Source organism: Phoenix dactylifera, chromosome 10 (genome assembly GCF_051530095.1).
Source record: "Phoenix dactylifera cultivar Ajwa chromosome 10, Ajwa_hap1_PhDact_Kaust_v1.1, whole genome shotgun sequence".
Classification (NCBI taxonomy): Eukaryota; Viridiplantae; Streptophyta; class Magnoliopsida; order Arecales; family Arecaceae; genus Phoenix; species Phoenix dactylifera.
Window position 1 is genome coordinate 18,415,056 of NC_143199.1, and position 26,002 is coordinate 18,441,057.

The following is a 26,002-nucleotide window of genomic DNA, read 5'->3' on the forward strand; positions in this document are numbered from 1 at the left end:
ATGCAACCAAAATTGCTTGGAAAAGGTAACAAATTTGGAAAACTTTTAAGTAACTTTTCTAGAAAATATTTTCATTTTCATGAAAAATCTTAAATGTCATTTAGCATCACTTTCATTTTTATTTTAAAAATAGGAAAATGTAATTTTTTTTATAATACTATTTTTTTTAAAAAAAACAATTGTCTGGTATGGTTAGTTTTAAAAACATAAACATTATGTGGCAAGACAAAAGAGGTGGTAGATGTACTAGTATTATAGCGGCATGAGAATGGTGATGATGGAGACAATAGTGGCCGTGCAAAGGTGATGATAGAGTGGAGGTGTTGTGAAAGTTGGAATGGCGACGATTGCAACAATAAAGATAATAGCAACAAAAGTTACATATATAGTAGTGATGACAATGACAGCAATAGTAGAGACAATGCCTTTGGTGGTAAAAAAACATGAGTTTCCTTTCTATTTTTAAAACTAGTGAAAATAAGAATTTTGTTACCCATATTTTTTAAAAATAATAAAAATAAATTTAAAAAATAAAAAATAATAGCACCAAACAAGTATTTCTCCTTGATCTCAACGATTCCGTTTTAAAAATAAAAAATAAAAAATAAAAGCAATGCTAAATAAACCCTTAGTTTTCCATTTTATTTTCCATCAATTTCCTTGCATCCAAACATACTATTGAAAAATAGAATAGTTGACCTCTACAAAACAGATAGGTTTAGATGTGAATGGATAGTTTTCAAGCAACCACTTAACATATCTCTAATATAATATTTATAAAAAAGGATAGTCCAGTGCAAACTTCCATCGTTGCAAGATCTAAAAAGAGTCAAATATATGCAATCTTACCTCCAAATGCAGAGAAACTGTTTCCATATTTTGAACCCAAATGAAATAGTCTTATCATTACACCAAAGCTCATCTTTTTTCCAAACATAATATTTTTCACATATCAATATTTGGATATAATTGTCCTTTTTCCTCGAAGCAGAACATGGATGCAACCATCTGGACATCACGGCTATCAATTACCTAGAAACAAACTTAGAAAAAGTACATGCAATTGTTTTGCTGGGACAACTTTCCAGTTCTCACTAACTGCCTGCAGACAATTGTCAAGATGTAAGAATGCTTGTCTCGATTCTCATCCCTCCTTCCGATTAGACAGGCCAGCTTCTGCAAACATGGCTTTCAGGACAGAAATGGACTTCTGTATGTCCCTTGGTTGCATATTAAAACACAGTTACCAATGGCTTGAGGTTCTCCTCAGATTCACCGTCCATATCTGGTAACACCACAGGAGGATCCAGTAGATCTATAGCATGCTGAATGCCCAAAACAACAAAGATAATGTTGTTGACACCTTGAGGATATGTGCAATGCTTGATTTGCCGTCAAGAGTCAATGGACAGTGAATTACAGTTGGATATTACAGCTGAATTTGCAATGGAATTGGTATTCTTGTCATCCCTTTCCAACAGTTGATGTGCGAATTTATGTTCTGACACTAATCTACCACGGGCATGAACCAGTAGGGATGGTCTCTGTTCACCTATGTGCCCGCCCCATATAAAATCACTTAAGTTTTGTCAGGGAGCCACTGTGATGCAATGGATGTAATCATCTCTGCAACCAACAAAGATGCGACCGCTGATCATTACCGGTGAAGAGAAGATATCCCCCGAAAGGTCCATGACTGCAAACTGTTGCACTGGTGAGCTAGCTGGAAACCCTTCCAGATGAATCTTCTCTTGCTTGGCACCTTCATTTATCCGAATGACATGGATGCTTCCTGAACTGCTGCAGATGCAAGCCAACCTGAAAATGGAGAGAGAACTGAAGATTTCTCTAGGGGACAAAAAGGATCTGAGATGTTTGGTTACCAATCATTCCATTTACCTGTCACATGGATAGGAGGAGTTGGATTTGAACCGAGTGTGCTCATCAACATAAGCAGATGAAGTGATTGGGCCTCCAACTTGATATTCCCAAATTAAAGCACCTCGTTCCTGCAAATAACACCTACCAGTTCAGATTGACAGGAGTTGTGACCATCTATCAGTTCAACATCTTTGGTAACACAAGCAAATCTGCATACTTCGGTGACCATTTCAAGTAAAATACGCCATCCTGTTACCAGGCCTTGTACCAGTGCCACCCTGTTACCATCGGTATGCCCAGTACGGAGACTAATTCGGCATATCGAGTATTGGTATACCCTCCGTACCACATACTAGTACCAAACCGGTACGGTCCAGCACGTCCCATACCGTCTAGTTCGGTACGGTATGGCATACCTTGATTTCAAGTATCTTGTGTACAAACCAAGCAACATCCACCTAAATGAAAACTACTGCAGATTCAATTTGTAAAATTGTGCAGGTTGGGACTCTTGTAATCCGTCATGTAGAAAAAAAAAGTAAAAATGAACTTCCAATATTTAGCATTTTAGCTGTTGATAAATTTTAAATTTGCTTATCGTTTCACATGATATTTCCTGCACCAGATAAAAATCATAAAAATTGCATATGATTTCTGATGGGGTACTATTACTCAGGGTTTGCATGTAAAATTAGATAAACCATTGATAATGAAGCAGAAAAATATCAATTTAAACATGTTGAGCATCAGAGCTCACCAAATCAAATGAGTACACACTTCCATTGCGGGAACATATCAGCACCTTCAGATGCATCAAAACAAACAATTAGTGCAACAATCAATTGAATTCTAATGATGAAAGGATTACTGCATATCTGCTACCATATCAAGGAACTGCATGCATCTCTACAAGTATTCTGCATACAATCAACAACGAGCATTAACGTTCCCCGAAAATCTTAGATTAGACACTACAAGCTTTTCTAGAGCAATTTTGGAACCCCTCCCAAATCCACATGATAGACTTGTAAATATAATGTAACTCTAAGTCCTGATGCTCAACTCATATCATGTAAAATGATATTTCCCATTAATGAATAAATTATGGAAAATGGGGTAAGCAAAAGGTGCCAGTATGATACAGATCAATAACATAGATGTCCAGTCAAATTAAAGCTTTAAAAACATATGAAACGTGAAAGAAACAAAGGGAACAAATGAAAAAGCATTTGAAATCCCTAGTAGTGACCAATAATTTGACAACAATTATGCAAGAAACAAGGCTTTCGAAATGAACAGAATGCTGCATAATAAAGACTGTAAAATAAGAAGATAATGAAGTTCATGAAATGAGATAGTTCCCTCATGATGCTATCCAGAGGGGGAAAATCTAATTGATAAGACTATGTCTTGAACCTTCTAGCCTTATGCACCATTATGTAGTCCGAATTTGAGGCATATAGCAACATCAAAAAGTGCTCGTGGTTAGGGTTCGATTTATCAAGCATTCAATTAGAATGTTAATGCAATCTTAACAATATTTGATGACTTAAGACTGTAAGATATGAAGTTCATGAAATGAGATAGTTCCCTCATGATGCTATTCAGAGGGGAAGAGGAAAACAAAAACCTTAAGCATCAGACTAAGTCTTGAACCTTCTAGCCTTATGCATCATTAGGTAGTATGAATTGAAGGTCAATAATGACATCCCAAGGTGCTTGCTGTTAGTGTTCCATCAACAACTACAATTAGAATGTCAATGCAATTTTAATATTATTCACTTACCTAAGATGTCAATTAAAAGAAGTGCTTGCTTACAGGAAATTATACCTGAGTTGGGAGTACAGAAGATATGCAAGCTCCAGCAAATAGTGGACCATCAATAGTTACCTGGAACAGTTGAAATACAACTATCAGAAAATGAATATTGAATGATAACAAATTCAATGTCAAAGTGGGAGACTATAGTCGCATCTAAAAGACAAACTGTCATGCCCCAGATCCGGAGCATGACACGGCCGTGCTACCTAGAGGTACAGCCCACGATAACATGAGCCAACCATTACATCTTAGCATCCAAATCCATCCCAAACAAAATATAATAATTAAAAGTCCCATTTCATCACCCATTAAATAAAACCAATACTGGTTCAGAGCATCTAAATACAAACATAATTACCAAACCCATATTCTTCAATAGCCAGAAAATCATTAACTACAAATTTCATAGTCAATTAAAATACTAAAATTCTTTTACAAAATCGCCGAGCTTGCTACGCAAACTCCAAGCCTGGACCATCCTTCGTTCCTATCAACCCTATTCGTATAGAGAGAGAAAAATAAAAATAGAGATATATGAGTTTACACTATCTTATCGGATCAAGCATAATAAGTTTTTCTATGTCAATGCATCATTTCAAAAAAATAACGGATATTACAAAATAAAGTATTTCATAGTACAGTATATTAAAACAAGTCATAAAGCAAATCATGCAAGAACAAATCATCCATCTTTCATAAATATAGTTCCAAGTTCATTTTGCAAATAAATATATAAATCATTCTTCCGCCATTTAGTCATATCATAGTTCACAATATTGCTCACAGATATTCGTGCTACGATCACTTTATACCAGTGACAGAGCCCGTGTTCGTAATCGATAAAAAGATTCTTGTTTCGTATGCCAGCTTTATACCTGCTAGCAGGGTCGTTACCAATTATTATACATGCTGCCGAGTGTCGTTAACAACTATTATACCCGCTGGTGAGGGCCATTATTAACTATTATACCTACTCACACGGGCCATTACTAACTATTATACCCGCTGGTGAGGGCCATACATAGCTATCTGAGAGCCTTTCAAATACTTAAATTGTTTTCTTCAAATATACATATAAATTAAAAAACACTAATGGCATGATCAGATTCATATTTCATAACAAAGCTATTTTTATTAAAACATTCATGCAACTATTTTTCATAATAAAGCATGATTTTCATGGCACATATGTTGATCCATAATTTTAAGAAAAACATGATATTTCCACTAGTGAATCTTATGCAGGAAAACATGATAATTTAAAAAACAATAAAGAATGCAAAATCTACTTTTGTCTTAGACTGTCGGACTTCGCTAGACGACTCCGCTAGACCAATTTGAAATATTAATAGCAAAATTAACTTCTAATTAATAACTTTAAATAAATAATTCGAGAAGACTTGACCGAGCGTACAATGGTTTCGTGTGGATCAGGTTTAGACGTTTCGCTCAATGAATCAGACTCAAACGTGCCAAGATCAATCGACATGGTTCATCAATGAAAGTTTTAGAGACACTCAATAAGGCTGGAGTGATCAGTCTAGTAAGCGGCCCGGGCACCAAGGCGGATCAAAGCCCTTTGCAAGGGTCAACTCGAATTCATAGATCAAGTCGATGGGATTCAATTCATGGATCCATGCACCTGTTTAAAGAAAGAGAGGGAGATGAGAGAAAAAAGAAAATATTAGAGAGAAAGAGAGGGATGGTTCTCTCTCCTTTTCTTCTTTCTTTTTTTGCTCTCCATTGCAAAACAGGGTCGGGCCGAGAGCCCACCCATCGAGAGACAAGATAAGGGAGGTGCTCGGCAGCAGTAGCCGCTCGTGGCCAGTGACCCCCAGCGATCAACAGCCCATGTGGTGCCAGCAGCATGCCACGCCCGACGACGATCGGCCGAAATTGAAGAAAAGAGCCCCGAAACAAGGGAGACCCTATTTATCGTCAATCTGCTAACTCGCCGGCCGAATTCAAAGTGGAAAGGTGGCCTAGAGACCGGAGAAAGGAATAGAGAAAGCTTAACCTTGCCTCCGACGAGCTCTCCCCGGCCAGATTGACGATGAAATCCCTTAGATTCTCCGTGGAATAACAACATATCTATACTCTAATGGGAGATCTTCCAAGCTGGATGCTAAAGAAGAGGGAGAGAGATCATTTTATAGATGATCGGTTCAACATGGAAGGATTTCAATCGCCTTCGGTCTCCTCCCGGCGGAATCGGAGGAAGAAGAGGACTCCTAATCGGAGTCCGACTTTTTTCTCTTCAATGCAGGCTGCGTGAGCCCTTGCTCACGTGGGCCTATGGCCCAAATCATGTGCGGGCCGGTCAATGGATCGGGCCCTCACATTCTTCCCCTTATAAAAGAGTTTCGTCCTCAAAACTTAAAGTACCTTCATTCTTCAAGGATACTGAGTCTTCTACTCCACCATACTCCCGCTACGCAACTCTGATCTAAACCAACTCTTCTATACTCATCCTATGCCTAACTTTACGAATCATTAACCTAACTAAACGAGACCAGACTATCCATTGCAAAACTTTAAGCTTTACCTATTACTAGACTTTTAAGCTTAACCTATGATAACATGAAGCCAACCATCACAACTTAGCTTCCAAATCCATCACAATCAAAATATAATAATTAAAGTCCAATTTCATCATCCATTAAATAAAACCAATACTAGTTCAATACCTCTAAATCCAAACATAAATACCAAACCCCTAATTCTCAATATTCAAAAAATTATTAACAACAAATTTTATAGTCAATTAAAATACTAAAATTCTTCTACAAAATCGCCAAGCTTGCTAGCGCGAATTCCAAGCCTGGACTATCCTTCATTCCTATCAACTCTATTCGTCTGGAAAGAAAAATAAAAATGGAGATATATGAGTGACAGCTCAGTAAGTAAAGCTTACACTACCTTATCGGATCAAGCATAATTTTTTTCATATCGATGCATCATTTTAGAAAAATAACAGATATTACAAAATAAAGCATTTCATAGTATAGTATATTAAACCAAGTCATAAAGCAAATCATGCATGAACAAATCATCCATCTTTTATAAACAGTTCTAAGTTCATTTTACAAATAAATACATAAATCATTCTTCTGCCATTTAGCCATATCATAGTTCAAAATATTGCTCACAAATATTCGTGTTACGGTCACTTTATACCCGTGACAGGGCCCGTGTTTGTAATCGACAAAGATTCTTATTTTATATGCTAACTTTATACCCGCTGACGAGGTCGTTACCAACTATTATACCCGCTGGAGAGGGCCGTACATAGCCATCTGAAAGCCTTTCAAATACTTTTATTGTTTTCTTAAAATATACTCATAAATAGATTAAAAAAACACTAATGGCATGATCAGATTCATATTTTATAACAAAGCTATTTTCATTAAAACATTTATGAAACTATTTTTCATAATAAAGTATGATTTTAATAGCACATATGCCGATCCATAATTTTAAGAAATATATGATATTTCTACAAGTATATCTTATGCAAAAAAAAAAAAGATAATTTGAAAAACAATAAGGAGCGCAAAATCTAATTTTGTCTTAGATTGTCGGACATCGCTAGGCGACTGGTAGACCTATTTGAAATATTAACAGCAAAATTAACTTCTAATTAATAACATTAAATAAATAATTCGAGAAGACTTGACCGAGCGTACGGTGGTTTTGTGTGGGTCAGGTCTAAACTTTTTTCTCAATGAATCGGACTCAATCAGGCCAAGATCAATCAACATGGTGCATCAATGGGAGTTTCAGAGACATTCAACAGGGTCGGAGTGATTGGTCCAGTAGGCGGCCCAAGCACCACAATGGATTAGAGCCCTTTGCAGGGGTCAACTCAGATTCGTAGATCAAGTTGATGGAACTCGATTCATACATCCACTATTCTTTTAGAGAGAGAAAGAGAGAGATGAGAAAGAAGAAAGAGAAAACATGAGAGAGAAAGAGGAATGGTTCTCTCTCCTCTTCTTTTCTTTCTTTTTTGCTTTCCATTGCGAAATAAGGGTGGGGGCGAGAGCCCAACCCACCAAGTGATAAGGGAGGGGAGGTGCTGGGCGGCATCAGCCACTCATGGACGGCGACCCACAGTAGTCGATGGCCTATGCGGTGCCGATGGCGTGCCACGCCCGACGACAACCGGCCGAAATGGAAGCAGCCCCGAAACAGGGCAGACCCTGTTTGTCCTCAATCCGGCAACTCGCCGGCCGGATTCAAAGTGAAAAGGTGGCCTAAAGATCGGAGAAAGGAAGAGAGGAAGCTTACCTTGCCTCCGACGAGCTCTCCCTTAGATTCTCAGCGAAATAACAAGAGATCCATACCTCTTATGGGAGATCTTCCAAGGTGGATGCGAAAAGGGAGGGAAAGAGACCATTTTATAGATGAAGATCGGCTCAACATGGAAGGATTTCGGTAGCCTTCTATCTCCTCCCAATGGAATCGAAGGAAGAAGAGGACTCCTGTTCGAAGTCCGACTTCTTCCTCTCCCGTGCAGGCTGCGTGAGCCCTTGCTCACATGGGCCTACAGCCCAAATTATGTGCGGGCCAATCAATGGATCGGGCCCACACACAAACATTTCAGAAACACCAAAAATTAATACACTATGAAATACAAACTTCATGTATTCCACTAGTCAACATAGGTTAGAACCAAAGAAGCATATATCAACCACAACATATTTGTACTGAAACAAGCACAAATCTAATAGTAGCCACATCTTAAGTCATAACATATTCAAATAATACACGTAATACCATATTTAGTTGACTATTATATCCTTGTAATTTTACATTTGTAAATTCGAGTAATAGATTTTGATACAAAAAATCTTTAGACGCACTAAATAACCATAACCATCAGCCTATCATAACTGTTGTTGGTTGTAAAAATCCTTGTTAACAACACATTCTTAAATAGGTCAATATCTCTAATATCACTACAATTATAGGAGTAACGGGATCCCACTAGAAATTTGCAATTAAGCAAGTCTATGCCCGAGCATTACTACAAAGCACCCCATAGAAGTCCTTGTGTTGCATGTCTTCCAGTTTTATTGTTCGAGGACAAAGTGATACCTTACAAAAAAAGGACGAAGTGATTGAAAGCCATGTTGTTTGATGATGGAAGCCTATTAAAATAACCTAACAATCATAATGCTTTGAATTTAACCTTATAAACTTAATCCCAATTATATGAGCTAAACTGTATGGATTAAAAAATGGCAAATTGAAGTTTGAGAATGTTTTTTGACTGGTTCTCAACATAGCACCAAATTTTATGGATTGAGATCAGATTTTTAGCCAAGAGAACTTTGCCTGGGAAAACGGTGCCATGAGAAAGGCCAAGTTATGGATTGTGAGGCCTAGCTACAGCCGAATACATCAGTCTTATTTGCTGATCTACAAAAGGCCAGTAAATTAATCAGATACCATAAAATAAAGGAACATGCACTTGTGGCTCCATCACTTTGCACCCTTTTTGGTTATTTCAAGGATTCCTTGCACGAAAAGGCACTTAAAAGAACCAATTCCTAACCTTGAGTGCATCTCAACATCAGCATCACTGTTAACCACATGTTATGAACACTTTCCTGTCTGTGCAGTAATTTGAATGGAAGGAAAAAAAGTACCTGATCTAATGAATAAAATAATTAAATGTCTCAAAGATAATGAATAAAATATGTCCTGTCATTATATCTTGTAATTGTTCATACTAATTTCTAAATAATTAAATGAATAAATATATAATGGAAAAAATTCAAATCATTTGTTAAAATTTGCACAACTCTTCCAGAGTGGCATGAAAGAAAACATAGTTTAATTGGATTAACATGTGCATGCACAGAGCACATTAAGCAACATTATATGGAGATACCTTCCAAACAACAGCTCCTTTGTAGTTCAATGCAACTACATGCCCATCTACCAAGGAACAAATAACTGCAGAACAAATTTCTCATAAGTACTTTGGTGCAACCTGTACATAAAGGCTAAGCCATGTACAGTAGACCCTTTTTGTTCTAAGAACTAAACAAGAAAATAAGTAAACATATCTAAAGTGCTGCTTTGGGACTATGGGTGACTTGATTTTGGTTGAAAAAACAGAGAAGTACCATTTCCACCTAGAGGATCGAAGCAAAGAGATCCAAAAATTGGTGCTCCTCCCTCATACAACCAGGCAATGCTGAACGGCAATACCTGCTTTGTTTAAAACAATTAGAAACAAACCCATACAATCTAGAAAACATACTAAGACCTACAAGAGAAATTTTAGATTAAGAAATATTATGATGCAAACACAGATCAGAACTAGAAGAAATTTTTGGAGGAGTTTTTTTTTGCTAATTATTGCAGGAAAGAGCAGGAAAAACGGCAAGGACAAGAACAATAACAATGATGATGATGACGACAATGATAGTAGCTTTCATGTTTTCACAGTGCCAGTCATCTTCTTCGATAGCAGAAAAGGATTTTATCTGTTCTTTTAAGATATGTTCTTGTTCGAAGGCTTTTGTACAGTTCTCTTCACCAAAGATAAGCCTTGTCATAAACTCTATGGTTCCATTTACCCGCATTATTTTGAAAAGCAATCCAAAACTATGCCAGAATTATTCACCCGCATTAGTTCTATATAACATTACAAACTGATCACTCTGATACAAAAACATGATGATTTAGGTTATCAAACTTCAGCATAAAAGGGGTTAAGGAACTCAACCTGCAATTTGTTAAACTAAAAGCAACCCTGAAACTTGTCTTCTTTGTAAGATATTCCCCTTTTGTTAGCACACGACTACCTACCTGGTTGTTTAGAAGTGCAATGAATGCTACCAAAGCTATCAATATAAGTGATGTTATTAATTTTCATTTCAAAACCCAGTTTATCCAACAGATAAATAGGAAATGCGATACTTGAATTACCTGACACAGATTTATAATGAAATTAGCAGATATTCTCATCATAGGAAACTATGATCACTCTAATACCTTTAGTGATATTGCAGTCACACAGCCACTTGTGGATGCCACGTAGATCATGTTGTGAACCTAAAGGAAGAACACCCAACATAGATTAGGTCCTAAACAGGGCAATCAATTAATCTAGACTCTGTTATTATTAAATCTGAGAAGAATATCGAATTCCAAGTTCTGATTTAGTAACTTTAATAAGTCCATAATGTCCGGTTGCAGTTTATTTATTCTGATCATTATCAAAATTGTAGTTCAGAAGGATCATCCAACATTAATATCATTTCTAAGATGTTGCAAGACTCATAGTTGATTATAGGATTTAAGGCATTGCTATTGCACTTCTACTGGAAACCAAAAAATAAAATAAAATAAAATCTCAGTCACTCGGTAAATCTATAAATCCTTCTTCACCATTAATTATTATTAAAAGTTGCTTTCTTTGTTGTCACAAACTTCTCCAAAATCATTCTTAAAACAAGTGTTCAAAGTCTTCCCCAGCTTTTTCCAGATCCTAGGACACATCTAACTCCCTCTTCTTAAATTGTCACACAAATGCCTGCTATGGTATCAAAACAGCAGCAAGAAAGAAGAAATAAAAGATAAGATTGTAAGAGAGATGAGAAGTTGGTAGAGGATAGGAGAGGAGAGAGAAGGAAAAGAGGAGAGATTAGAAGGATTCCACACAGACTAAACCAATTTATGTAGTATCAATTCCTATCAAAGTTTGTCATCTCAGTACTAGACTCCATATCGGTGCCACACTAGCACTGTGCCAGTACTATGGTACGGTATGGAATATCAGTACCAAACCAGTATGGTACAATATGGTATGCAATCCTGACGCCTATGAAGGGCATACATTCTATAAAATTTTGGATGTCAGTCTTATTTTATACTCTAAGCACATTTTATATATTATATGTATATTCTATTATATATACTCATGCATTTAGTTGTGTCATAATTGCATTAATTATACTTCAAACTCATTGGATGACAAAAGACATCAAAACAACAACAAAATTCTAAATTTAATAACTGCAACAATTAAAATAGTAGCTAAGAACAAAAAATTCAAAAAAAATAAAAAAAGTATCTAACATACTGATTAGATGACCGGTATGCTATATTGTATCATACTAGTTGCCGACTAGTATGGCACCTAGTACCGGTTCTACAAACCTTGATAGAAACAATCATACCATGAGTATTCTAAAAAAAAGAGTGATCCGCTTGACTTCTTTTGAATCCATAGTCAAATATAGCATGGTTAAATTTGTCAAATCAAGCATGTGGAGAATGCTTCAAACCATAAATTGATTTTACAAACAAGTTTTGAACCTTTAGGTAGAGAAATGCCTAGGAGTAAATCCATATAAACCTCCTCACATAAGCCTACATATAAGGTGTTCTAAACGTCAAGCTAAAATATTGACCAACCAAGATTAACAGTTATTTAAATAACAATCCAAACATAGTTGAGCTTTGCCACTAGAAAGAAAGTTTTGAAGTAATCTACTGCAAAAGTATGGACATAGCCCTCAGCAATAGCTGAGCTATGTATCTCTCAATAGAACCATTAGTTTCATACTTAATTGTGTACACCCAACAGCATCCAACTGCTCGTTTCCCTTCGAGTAAAGGCACTAAATCCTAGGTTCCATTTTTGTGCAGTGCTTCCATCACATCTACAATAGCCTTGTCAATTCAGGATGTGAGAGAGCTTCTTGAAAATTCCTCGGAGTAGATGTGGAAGAGAGTACAAGAGTAAAAGATTTGTGCATAAGAGAGGGAGTCAAAGGAAATAAAATTACAAATAAGATAACAGGTAAATGTTTTTTCCATTTTCAAAGAGCAATGCTCTGATCACAATCAATGACAAGAATAAATGTAGAATCGATACTTGTACCAGGATCTCAAACAAAATTGGTTGATTATCAAGAATTGGTTGATTGATCGAGAATCGAGTCTTTGAGTGCCTTACTCTTCTTTCTCCTAATGTTTAGGATTGTCTGAGGAGACTACTTGACTTGAGATATGCTAGACAGTTCATCAACAAGTAGGGAAGTACATGAGGACAAATTGTAGTTTTAGTATTAACTTCCTTACTCTTCTTTCTCCTAATGTTTAGGATTGTCTGAGGAGACTACTTGACTTGAGATATGCTAGACAGTTCATCAACAAGTAGGGAAGTACATGAGGACAAATTGTAGTTTTAGTATTAACTTCATGAGTATCCTCTACAAAATGACTTTTATTAGAATAATGCGAAATATCTTCATAAAAGGTTACTTCTAGATATATTTACCTTTCAGAGAAAAAGCATTATAATGCCTATAACCTTTTTGTGAGCGAGAACATCCAAAGAGATTACACTTAAACGATTTAGGGCGTAACTTTTTCCTAGATGGACTAGGATTTTGCAGAAAGCGAACACAACGAAAGACAGGGAATTCTTGAACAGATTCTCGAGGACACAGCACCTGAATGGGCATCTTATTACCTAGCAAAGATGAAAGAACCTATTGATCAAGTAACATGTAGTTGACACAACATCACTCAAATAAGATTTTGGAACATTCCTTTCAAATAAAGAGCATGAGAATATAATCACCTCGCAACAAATAAAAGAATCACGAATTTGTCTTTTTGCCCGTAAACTTATCCAAAAATGTTGTTAAGTAGACTTGAATAAAGAATCTATTGCTTTGGCTCAACCAAATGGCAAAGAATTTCATTACAACTCACAGGATACACCCTCTAAATCCATTTCTTCATGCTCATCAAACTTATGCAAATATCAGAAACAGAAGGTCCCATAATACAAATGCCACTTTCCAAACTGAAAGCCATGATTTCTCAAGATATTAAAGTGAAATTCAAAGCACCATCTTTCACCTAAACATGGCGTGGAAAAGGTTTGTAACGACCTTACCATGGCTGCTGTCGATCATCTCCTTCTAATGCATAGGGAAGAGTTATATGATACAGGCAAGGCCAAAATGAGGTCCATGGTAAATCTCATCAAAATCAAATGTCCATGAAAACTAAATTCATCCTATCCTAATCTATATGGGGATTTTACCTGAAGATCAAGGAGAACCAAAAATAGGTGATGCAAGCAGATATAAAAATGAGCAGTTTAATGTGATTGATAGTGGTTTTGCTCACTATAGGTGCAAAGATGATGCATGGTAAAGATCCTTGACAGGATACTCAGCTTGGATGTTTGCTCATCAATTTCGAAAAAAAAAAAAAAAAGAAAGAAAGAAGACCCAGCTAATCACCTTAAGAGTGAATGACTACTGAAATTCCAACTAAGCTTTCATAAACATACCCATGAGAGAGAGGGAGAGAGACAGAGAAGGAGAGAGAGAACAAGCAACATAATTAAAGCAAAACTTCTGTAGATATCTATAAACATACCGTATCTATAGAAGGTGAACCAAAAATGCTCCCCCCACATGAGACTTTGTAAACACAACAGTGTTCTTTGTAATCTAAGGCATACAAACAATGGTCATGTGATCCACACCTGTATTTTGGTCAGCATAACAAATGAATTAGGCCAGGTAAAGGTAAACATTTTATTATATTTATGACTTTTTGAGCATAAGAAAGAAGTTAGTAGTCATGAATGATGCCGAATAAGTTCAGTCAGGACAAAATACCTTTTCTTCACTATAAAGGTTACTTGCAAGCTTGCAAAACCAAAATTATAGATTATAATGTGGATTCAACAAGCAACTTAGAAAACACACTTTTGGTTTCTTTTATTTTTCTCCAGTATTTTGATTGGAGATTTTTGAAACAAATAAAGAAAGGAAAACTTCTCCATGAACTGAAGCTTCAACAAAGTTAGATGCTTATAAAACTCGTCACACAAAAACTAGTTTGTAAAATTCTTTGCTTAACATAAAATTCAGGGGGAAAAGATCTGTCATTACCATATCAAATTTCTCTGTTTATCCACAACCGGCTGCATTTTAACCTTCAAAAGAGTTAAGAAAATCTAACTTCAGTCAAGGAAGCCCAAATGGGAAATGCATAAATTGAAGACAATGTATTACAAACAAAAAATAATATTCCTTAAAGGGAAAATAATATATTCTTATTATCATAGCCTAACAAGTGTTGAAAACTCAATTTACATTTGTGATCACATATCAAGTACATGTTGAAGATAGCCAGAAACCACTTAAACAATTTGGCAAAGCATGCATGATCACTGACATGGCAATTAGTCAGGTATAGATTGGGCAAGACTTCTAATCTGACAAGAACAATCTTGACTAAAACCTGATACAAACTACCAAAGATTGCTATTTTCAGGGTGAGAAAAGATTCCTATTTTCAAATACAAAGCCACATGTAGGTTGACTTTAGTGACAAATATAATCTGCTTGACCCCAGAAATCCATGGTCGTGCTCAATCAGTCCATTTCAGAAACAGCTAAAAAAATGCCCAGCAAATTCTTACATTACCTTAATACTCTTTCCACTTTGGTTTGCGAATTACATTGGCTTGGATATGTTATTAATGATTGGAGTAGGAGAGAAACGAGGAAAGTTTATGTTGTTGCTCATTGGGGTTGCCACCTTGTATTGACTAGAGAGAGGGAGAGAGATTGTCATTAGCATTTTTTATCTCATTAAGCACAAGCAACCACACCCACAGGGAAAGAAGACAAGGAGAAATTATAAGAACTAAGGGTGTTTTTGGTGGTTGAGTTGGTGAGATATGAAGGTATAAACTTCAAAAAAAAAAAAAAAATCTTAAGTTCTGAACGTTAGGTATGTTCCTCGTTTCTTTTTGAATAAGTTAGTCATTTTGACCACTGATAATTAACCAATGGCCGAGATCACTACCCTTAAGTGTTCTGGACTAATAGCTAACGATGTGTATTTTTTCTAAAATATAATTGGAATTGGCATGTATACAATTTGATTACCTATGCTCATGACCTGAATTGAGTCACAACTATGGCCAAAGCTCAATGAAATTTAGGTTAAACTGGACATCTAGATCCAACCTTCACTGTAATTTCACAAAAGCTGAAATTAGTCCAAATCAGGTAAGCCAATGTTGTTTTATCCAAGGATGTCAAAGGCAGTCACCCTGGTGCCTGCCACTTTCACTGGTCCTAGGTGCCATGTCCTATCACACTAGTCAGCCTTCAGATTCTGTATGCTATCCAATATTACCACATGTCAAGGACATCCATTACAAGTTCTTATTATTTATTTTTTTTGCTGAAAACAAGTTCTTATTTTAAACACACACTATAATCATAAAATAATCTACAGTATTGCTGCATATTGAGGTCATCCATCATGAGTTCTTACTGTGAACACATGCTAGGAACACAGAACAATCCAACAAAAAAAAATCGAGCTTGGCTTGACTTTCCGTATATATGACCTTTCTAGTGTCTATGAGCAGCTAAATGATTGGCTCTAGTGAGATGCCCATGAACACCTCCATGCCACAAGGCAGATCTTTCTTAGAGTGCACAACAACATGGCACCTATCTGTTGCAACATTGTCTCGCCATATCACTTTGAACATTGCCAGGACCATGCAACCTTTGTAATCAAGCACCACATTCCATGCCGTGACTCCCCACTAAATCATTCCTAACCAAGCCAACTTTATGCGCACTTATCAAAATCACATGACATGATCATGCAATACCTTTGTGCTACAATGGACTCTAAAGCAAGCCTAATGTTGGTGTTGCAAGGCCAGATGCCAAGCCACCACCCTCTGAGGTCCCTTCATGCCAAAGGGTCAACTTGCATGTCCAAGCCCACCAAAATTTAGCTTAAGCAACCGGTGTCTCATGCCTCAGTCTTGTCTTGACCTGTGTGCCTGAGAGGCCTGGTTCAACGACCACACAACTCAATTCCCCTCTTATTCACAGCCTATTCCCCGGCCCTTTGCACTACATGCACTACGACTGCATTTATGCTAAAGTTCACACATCATTGTTGAACAAGTTAGCGACATCATGTCTGCAACTCACTTTTCAACCCCTTGTCCTGACCTTCTGGCCATGCAACTCCTTGGACTAGATACAAGTTTCACAATCGCCTACAAAGATTTTGTCCTGATCCGCAATTTGATTCATGATCTAACAACTCCCACAGAATCCTGTTGCATCATGTGCTAATTGGGTACTTGTCAAGGTTGGTCAGAGCTTTATCTATCTTTCTTCTGCCACTTGTGTTCACCACTATACAGATCCAACGTGCATGGAATAATCTTGAGCAAAACACGAGAGCCAACCTGAGCATCAAACCACTTACATGATATTGCATTAATTATAGGGGACCAAAATTCTAGACACATGATTAGCATTACGACAAGGGAGGACAGGTTGTCATCGTCAAGCATGTCCTACTCATCTACAAGATGGTTAAATTAGGTCTTGGCTATGACCAATGAGGTCAGGTTGCTCAAGAACTATGAGTCAACTATTTTTTAACTACTGCAGCTGTAAGAACATTGAATCAAACTTAATATTTTATATAATTCTACTTCTTACTAATAAAAATTTCATTAAATTTTCTTGTTTTAGTAAAGAAAAATTTTGGTTCAATCCAGCCCTCGACTTACGTTCTTCTGTTGACGTATATTTCCCGCATAATTATACAATATTTACTTAGTAACCAATTAAAAAGTTGTTATACCTGTATAGAACAAAGTGAGAATAAAAAATATCTAGCCCAAAATTTGAGTATTTGATGGTGAATTCAAAATTATCCTCGAGCGAGCTAAGTGAACAAGCAAACTGAAAAGAAGATATGAATGTGAATTAACACAAGGCATACCTCTCCATCTGTTTGGAATGCCCAAGAGATGTCCCCAGTCATGATATCAAGAAAGTAAATTTTTCCTTTATAACATCCAACTACAACCTATAAAAGTAAATGTTTTATTGGTCAAAATATTCTTAAAAAAAATAAAGCCATAAAACTGGAGGAAGAAATGGAGCTCTGCATGCAAACTAACTGCCATGTAAAGTTTGAGTTTACATACATGAGAGAAATCTCCAGTAACAGCTGCTGAACACTCAACACGACCCTCCAACGTGACCTCCCATCGTACAAGACCACTAATCAATCAATAAAGAAAACCCCACAATCTAAATTCATTTTGATATGGTTTAGAGCATACTATGTAAGTATTCAAAGAAGATTAAAATGAGGACAGGCTTGCATGACAATACTACAAGGAGCATTGTAAAATCAGGTCCATCAGAGTTGATTCACTAAAGTAAAAGAAGAAGAAAGAGGCCTCTCTCTCTTTTCCCTGGGGTTTGGGCACTAACAATTTGTTATCCAACCGCGTTTTCAGCCGATAACATTTTAGATTTTCAGAAAACAATTTTGAAGCAAAGATAAAATACAGAAATACTCTGGTACCCCTGTCCATGCCCCTCTCCCTCTCCCAAAACAGTCACCCTCACCTTTTGGTATTATAAGTAAAAGAAAACTGAAAAGTGCACAAAACTTATCATCAAATGGACCAAAATATTAACTGATAAATAGATTTAGTGAAGCCCAACATGAAGACTACCAAAATATCAACAGATAATCAAAATGGTCCACTAACACTAAACTGCCATAAATTCCAAACCATTAATTTTGCCCGAGGACATCATGGTTGGACTTTGCACTGAAACACAATCAACACTACAAGCAAATTAAACTATATAATGTTTATAGTTAGTAGTTTTTGCAAAATTAAAAAAATGATGCTCACCTGAAAGCATCAATACAGAGAAATATGTGTGAGTGAGATCCAATAAAAAGGTTTATGTTTCCATCCATCAACACGACCAATGGTGAAGCATCAACACATGACTTGAGTGCTACTCTCCAGAGCTCTTGCAGACGTCCATTTTTATATCTTGGAATTTCAACTGACAGGCATAATCTACATTTATAATTTAACTCAGTTTCACCTCCATGCATGAATTGATTGCACCGGCTGAACGAACACCTTTTAGGAAAATCAGAGTTCGAAATCCATAAGTTGGTTGAAATTGTACCATGTGAAGCTGAGGTTAAATTGTGATCTCTTCTCAAAGGGTCGTCAGCACAAGGAGACCCATCCTTTCTTTCCGGGTCACTCATTGCTTTATGTTCCTTAGGGAGATCATGAACCCTCTTTCCAGAATACGTCTGCAGATCGGTCATCATTGTGCTAGAGAAGCTCAATGTACTGCTGTGCACTTTTAGTCTCTTTCTAGAATCAGGGATAGGGCCGAAAAGATTGTCATGTGAATCATTCCTATCCAGTAGAGCATTTAGAAGCTTGCATGGGCTAGGAGAGATATATATCAATCTCATATCAATCCCTAACTTATGCGCAGCATGAGCAGCTGAAATTGAGTCACCACCCATCATAAAGAAATCACCATAGTCCGAAATTTCTTCAATCAGTAATGCTTCACAAAATGCCTGATCAACAGCAAAAATAGCAGAAGATTGTAATCAGACCCAGCCGAAGTTGGATTAATGTAAGACATGAGCAGTTAAGAAGTATTCTATTTATATTTGGACATACATAAATATACATGCATATATATATATATATATATAGAGAGAGAGAGGGAGAGAGAATTTAACAACTAGAATATTGATCTCACATTTTAAACTGGTAATGACAGTTTCAAAAAGTATAATGTGTTATCATGTTACAACTTCAGTACATCAAATTCAGTTAAACAATGGGTAAACAAGAATGTTGATGTGGACATTTGGTATAATTATATATAACAAGAATCTAATGTGGAGAACTAAAAGAAACTTAGAAGTTTCAAATATACAAGTACAATCATGGAAAATAATTGATAAGTTGTAAGTCATGTGCCTACAGACCAGGGATTATGGACAATGGAAGAGAGCTAGTGTTTTTCTTTTAAAATAACTATGTGAAAGGGTCAGAAAAGATAAAAAAGACATAAGAATACTTTCTTGCTCCAGATAAAACATTAAATTAATAGTTCTCAAAATATGATAATCTGTAGAATTTACATTAGTGATAGTTAATTTCAGCATAGCTAAGAATGAAGCAAAAGCATTAAAAATATAATGTAGCCAATGGAATTTACAAGTAAACAAGGAAGAGAGCAGAGGGCAGTACCTTTTTGATAATTTGCAAACAGCTATCAAAAGAACTACTTTCAAATTCACTCTTATCCCTTTCTGCTATATATGCTGAATTTGCCAGCTTGGCATAATCTATTTTCCTGGATGTAGATATAGGCAATGAATTGGTACAGAAGAAATGTCTAGGAATCATTACTAGTGGAAGCTTCCTGACCAACCAACTTCTGATAGATGTGATTAAACCTTCAATTAAATGTTGTTCATCTGTATGAGATTTATGCTCTTCCTGAGGCACTCCAATAATTTTCAACACAATGTATGCATCAAGATGGGAGGGCACTCCATGGGTTGCATGAAATGTTACAGCAGCATCACTGACTTCAGGATGTTCCCTCAGGGTATTCTCAATCTCCTCTAAAGCAACACGCTGCCCATTGACTTTTATGATGCGGTCTCTTCTCCCAAGAAAAACAAGATCACCACTTTTCAAGCGTCTGGCGAAATCACCAGTTCCGTAGCACAATGGAGTACCATTGTCCATAATAAGATTCCCAATCAAAGGCTCGCCAAAGTATCCAATAGATAAACAGGCACCCTGAACGTATATTTCACCCTCATCAGGTTTGTCTGGTTCGCCAACAAGAACAACCTTGCAATTAGATATAGGTATCCCAATAGGCACACTACTTAGTGGCTCGACCTCCAAAATCCTTGGTAAACTTTTGCAATCAAAATACGTGCAATCACCTGATACCTAAAAGCATGGGAAGATTGTTAAAGAAAATAAGCTTGTAAGTCTGTTTGGAACTACTATTTATAAGATTCTATAAACCTAGCATGCTACACAAGATATCGGCAGGAGCAAAGAAATATTGCAAGTACACTACAAATAGTAGTCAGACTGGTACCATGAATTTTGTAGCACATTAACAAGTCGTTGAAGAAGTCCAATTTAAATTCACACCACGCAATCTCCTCTCAATATTTGCCCACTCATTTGACTGCATTTTAAGCCTTATATCTAGCACCTGGTGTTCTCAATATAGATGTATACACACAACACACAGGTATTTTTGTACTTTCGACAAACTGTATTTTCATATTCCTGAAAATCAAAAAAAAAAAAAGTTCTATAGCTACCATCAAACCATATAAGTGGACAAAGTATATTAGAAGCATATTCTTTTGTCCCAGCATCTGCATCATTTTAGATCATAACTGATTCGAAGAGAAATAACAGAAATCTTGAAGTAGTCTAAATACCATAAAGTAGCCATAATTCTACCTAGATATAAGTTTGATTATAAAGTTCAATATGGTTGTTAACCAAGATGATCTACAGGTTTTCAACATGCAAAAGTTCACAAGTTGTTCTCATATGAATATGAGCGGGTAGGACCCAAAATTGAAGCATCCAGCTCCTACTATATCAGTATACTGTAACTAATACAGTTTATATCCATGTTCATTCAGCAACTTAGCATGCCATGTCCAGCTATCGCAGCATTGTCAAACAACTGAGAGTCTACAATACATTACTTACAAATATGATCAGGAAGAAGTGAGAACAGAAAGTAATAATATGGATTACTCTTTGAGTGCTGCAGCATTAGAATTTTAAAACTTTTTGTCACAGATTTCAACTGGAAAAATTATTTATTTGTGATGTGTTTTATGGTTAACAGAATATCAAGTGAAACAAACCTGAGAATAGATTTAATAGCTGACCTCTGTACTTCCATATAGATTCAGGATGGAAGTCTCTGGCAGATTTTTCTGAAGACTTTGCCATAAAGAAATAGATAGAACTTCCCCACTAAGAACTAACACTTTGAGAGAGTTACAACACTGAAAAAAGTGTGAGCTCTCCAGGGAAGGAAGAACTGCTCTCATCAAAGATGGAACGGAAGTCAGTCTTGAAATGTGATATGCCTGAAAAGGAAAAAGCTTTCAACGTGAGACAGTATAGAAAACATTTCAGTTCAAAACATATGATACAGAAATATAGCAACTCAATAAATATCAGTAGATAGAGCAATCATATCTACCTTTTACATAAACTAAAAGAGTCAAGAACCATAGCACCAAAAGTTATCTGATCTCACATGGACTGTGGTTTAGCAATTACTTATGTGCATAAGTTTGCGATCTTTTTCCTCAATAGCATCATCACACAAAATTGTCAAGTTTTGTTAAACAAGGATAACTAAGTTCATCTACAAGCAAAGATTAATACAAACATATCCACAGAACAAAGAAGAAAATACAAGATAGATCACTAGCTATGATTTGCTTAGAATGGGATATCGATGATTATAAAATCAATAATAGTCATCCAATGTCCAACCTTAACAAAATCAAGTACATATGTTGGATTAGCCTTCAACTCATCAAATGGAGGAATGATGAGTGCCGTACAAGTCAATATAGCAGAAAGAAACTCCTGTAGATGGTCAATAAAGCTGATAGATGTATTGAACAATAGAATGTCCTGTGTACACAAGGGAAACAAATCTTCCATCCACCCAAAGCGATTTAGAAGACCTAAAAATATTTGGAGAAAACAAAATTAGATATAGAAGACATAAACAAAGAAGAGAAAAAAGAATTAGCATAACTAAAGAATGCTACCGAAACCATGTTTAAAGAAGGAACATCCAATGACAAATAGACAAGTTTGATGAAAAGTTAGGTAACTACCATGATGCGAATACACTATGTCCAGGCTAAAAAAAGGTTTCCCCATGAATGCATGCATACATGTACAAGCAAGGTTGGGCGAACCATCTTGAATCATCCGGTTCGGGGTGTATAAACTAACAAAAAGTCGGGATGGATCGCTCAGTCGATTTAGAACTATTGGATTAAATATTTGGAAAGATGTCCACCATTCAATTAAGGCCCATTTGATTAAAAAAAATTGCTTAAAAAGCCTCCACTCCCCCTGGCTTGATCATTTGAGAAACCCACACGATCCTTTCTCAAAAGAAGAGAACCCCACATGATCGCCCCTCACCCTTGCTCCCCCTAGCTCTATTGTTATATGAGAGAAGCCCCCACCCCCCTACCGAAGCTCAAAGCACCTCCCCATCCCCATTCTCGCACTCGGAGCAACTTCCCACGCCCTTCCCATGCTCGGAGAACCTTCCCACCCCCTTTCCGCACTTGAAGCACCTCCCCCTCACCCGCGGCATCACCAATAAGGATAGTCTTTCTCTCTCTCTCTCTCTTTATCTCTCCCTCTCTCTCTCAAGTTGCCCTCCCACACCATTCCTCCCTCCCTCCTTCCCTCTCTCTCTCCCCCCTATTAGGGTTAGGGTTAGGGTTTAACCCTCCCCTTCCTCCCTCCCTCTCCCTCCCCCCTCCTCTCTCTCTCTTTTCTCCCTCTCCCCCTCTATCTCCTTGTTTTCGGTTCGCCATGGAACAATATGGTACGGACCTATATCATGCCGAGCTAGCCGTTGGCCAGTATATCCTCCAGTACCAGTCCAGCAAATATTATATACGAGAATTTAAAACAAGGCTATCATTCTGTGTTGTCAATGCATATTGTGCCACAATGTCACCAACATTACATATTGTGTATATCATGCATATTGTGTGCGCCATGGTGATTATCTACAGTGTGGAATGTCATTGTCAAAACCATTCCTACATGAAATGGGTCCAAAATTCTCAATCATCCTTGAACCATATTCTGATATGACCCATTGTGTACAACAAGATCTCACTCCTTTGAGAACAATGACAGTTATCAACGGATGACAATGGCTACAATACAAAAGGGTGAAAAAGGAAAAGGTTGTTTCATCCAATTTTTTTACAATATTACAAATTGTAACTATAAATGCAAGAATATCATTCCCGAAGAGTTAAAAATTGTGATTGTTGCTAATGAACTTGGATATAATCCAGGAGTCCATACAGTTACTTTTTCCAAGATGTATAAATACAGCAAGTGCACACAGAATTCAGAGTGGTAAGCTTTGATGCACTAGTACCGGGGGTCCCCAGAGCAAATATCAAGGTAAAGTCACACGTGGAATCATGGCTCTAGGAGTACCAGCCAAATTACCTTTCTCAGTACCACAGACACCCTTAGGCTTCCCGATTGAGCCAGATGTGTACATCAGATAACAAAATTTCCTCGGACTTCTGCTCTCACATGGCCATACTAGATCAGACTGACCAGGCTGCTTCCTGAAATCTACCTTAATTTCAAAATGTAGAACTGAACAGCTACTATATTCTACAATCCTATCAACTGCGTCCAATTGCCAATGGCCACCCAACTGAGGAAATGGAACACTTTTGATGACAAGAGCAGTGTTTGAAGATGAAACGAGTGATAGTATCCTTTCTTCTGGCCATAATGGGTCTAAAGGCAAGAATGCCTCCCCACACCTCAGTATCGCAAGGACCGCAACAATGTACTCCACAGAAGGAGGCATATATACTCCCACCATTCGAGGCATTCCATTCGCCTCTATTGTCGAACTCTCCATGTCAACCCTTGAGCTCATGGCCGAATAACCTGCATTTCAACTCATTAGATTAATCATTCAGCGTCAAGATAGCATTTTTTTCAATCAAACCATCAGAATAATAATATATAAAACTCTAAAACTGAAATGTTAGTAGATAAAGCTGCGGCCTTTCCATGAAATGGTTAAGAGCAGCCCTGGAAAGGCGTTTCCCAGTACATGGGAAAAACCTCGTTAGGGTTTCAAAATCTAGCATTCCGAAGAAAAAAGCGCGCAAAAAGAAGCAACGAAGAGATTTCTCGAAACCCTAACCTTGAGGCCGGACCAGATCGGCGTCGTCTCCACCATCGAGAACCCGGCGGAGGCGACGGCTGAGGGAATCGACGGCAGAGAGGACGTCGGCGAAGGTGAAGTACTTGTCGCCGGGGTACAGCGGAGTGGAGGAGTTCACCCGAGCGGCGTCGAGGTCACCCGGCGGGTGCTCGCCAGAGGAGCCCTCGCTGGCGGCGCGGAAGAGGCGGAGGCCGCCGGCAGCGTGGACGACGGCTATCCGGCTAGGTTTTGTGGAGGCGGAGCGAAGGAAGCCGTGGGAGACGCAGCACAGCTTCGTCTCTCCCTTCGCCTCCTCGTTGCCGGACATATTTTCCGACCAACTATTAGGGGCGACGGCGTGAACTGTTCCACAAACCGGGATGTACAAATCGCGGACTCAATCCCGCGAAAGCATAGCACGCAAACTCCTCGTATTGATACGCCTCCCGGAAATGACTTGAAAAACTTATTTAAACTAGTTTTTCATCAATAATATTATTTTTTTTTGATAAGCTGGCATAATTACGTGGCCATAGAATTATTATAGCCAACATCTACATACATGTCCTTCAACTAGAGAGGTACTCCCTGATCACCGTTGATAGGGTGGGAAATCCTTTATATGGGTCTCTGATGTGATAACCAACTAATAACGGTCGAAACCCTCATAAAAATTAAATTATTAGGACTACAACGGTAAGCCCTTTCAGGCTCCTCTCATCTCTGCAAGTAAAATCATAACATCAGATAGCATCCTCCTATAGCTGCCAATGTGGATCCCTAGTTCCGAATCACGAATCTTGTAACCCCATCCCCACGATTATCCAAGCTTAAGACACTGCCATCAAAGTTGATTTTGAAAAAACTAGAAAATGGAAGCTTCCAAGTGAGGTATGTCTCTTTAGAAGGTACACAAAGTATAAGTGCGAGAGCTGATTTTCTTCGGCTACCACGATTCTTTAAGTGGTAATGGCCTCGCTACGTTCCAGAGTGTTTGAACTCGTGCTTTCATGAAGGTTATCAAGGGGATCTAATCTACATTTTCAAAGATGCACACATTCTTTGAGGCCCAAATGTGGTAGGTGATGTAGCAACAAATAATCACCTCCTAATCATTTCACTGTTCCTTCCTTCAAGATAGGGAGGTACCTATGCAAGTTTCAAATCGACCGAGCAAAACTAGAAGGCTAATTATTAATTAGAAGAGAACTAGAAAGCTAAACAAAAGAACTACAAGAACTAGAAAAGGCAAACTAAGGATAACTGATATTTCACCTTGCTATCAAAGGTCGTCTTCAATTCAAGAATCAACCAAAGGGCTTCAAGTCTGTCATGACTCATCAAAAAATCCATCAACTTGCCATTGATATTTTTTAGATTCTATCAA

General features: G+C 37.4%; 1 protein-coding gene across 3 annotated transcripts; it reads right to left on the reverse strand.

Annotated features, from left to right (window-relative positions):
- Positions 1 to 877: 877 nt before the first annotated feature.
- LOC103696082 (AMP-dependent synthetase and ligase family protein) lies at positions 878 to 25,130 on the reverse strand. Of its 3 annotated transcripts, XM_008777601.5 has the most exons (17): positions 24,616 to 25,130; positions 23,895 to 24,353; positions 22,167 to 22,363; positions 21,548 to 21,751; positions 19,854 to 20,573; positions 18,468 to 19,168; positions 17,742 to 17,817; positions 17,534 to 17,620; positions 14,647 to 14,690; positions 14,126 to 14,234; positions 10,715 to 10,774; positions 9,841 to 9,925; positions 9,603 to 9,667; positions 3,713 to 3,772; positions 2,639 to 2,683; positions 1,900 to 2,009; positions 878 to 1,818 (listed from the first exon to the last, which is right to left on the reverse strand). In XM_008777601.5, exons 1-17 carry the CDS (start codon positions 24,941 to 24,943, stop codon positions 1,590 to 1,592), a joined length of 3,579 nt encoding a protein of 1,192 aa, XP_008775823.3. In that variant the 5' UTR covers positions 24,944 to 25,130; the 3' UTR covers positions 878 to 1,589. The 3 variants fall into 3 exon arrangements, with proteins under 3 accessions (XP_008775823.3, XP_088561587.1, XP_088561586.1); XM_088705461.2 differs by lacking the exon at positions 17,534 to 17,620 and having other exon boundaries at positions 24,616 to 25,063; XM_088705460.2 differs by lacking the exon at positions 10,715 to 10,774 and having other exon boundaries at positions 24,616 to 25,063.
- Positions 25,131 to 26,002: the final 872 nt, after the last annotated feature.

Coding starts and splice junctions, on each gene's coding strand:
- LOC103696082 (XM_008777601.5), bottom strand. CDS start 24,943: ATGTCCGGCAACGAGGAGGCGAAGGGAGAGACGAAGCTGTGCTGCGTC. Junction 19,169..19,853: donor GTTTGCAAATTATCAAAAAG/GTACTGCCCTCT, acceptor GCTGTTGATCAG/GCATTTTGTGAAGCATTACT. Junction 2,010..2,638: donor GTGTGTACTCATTTGATTTG/GTGAGCTCTGAT, acceptor TGTTATTTGCAG/GAACGAGGTGCTTTAATTTG.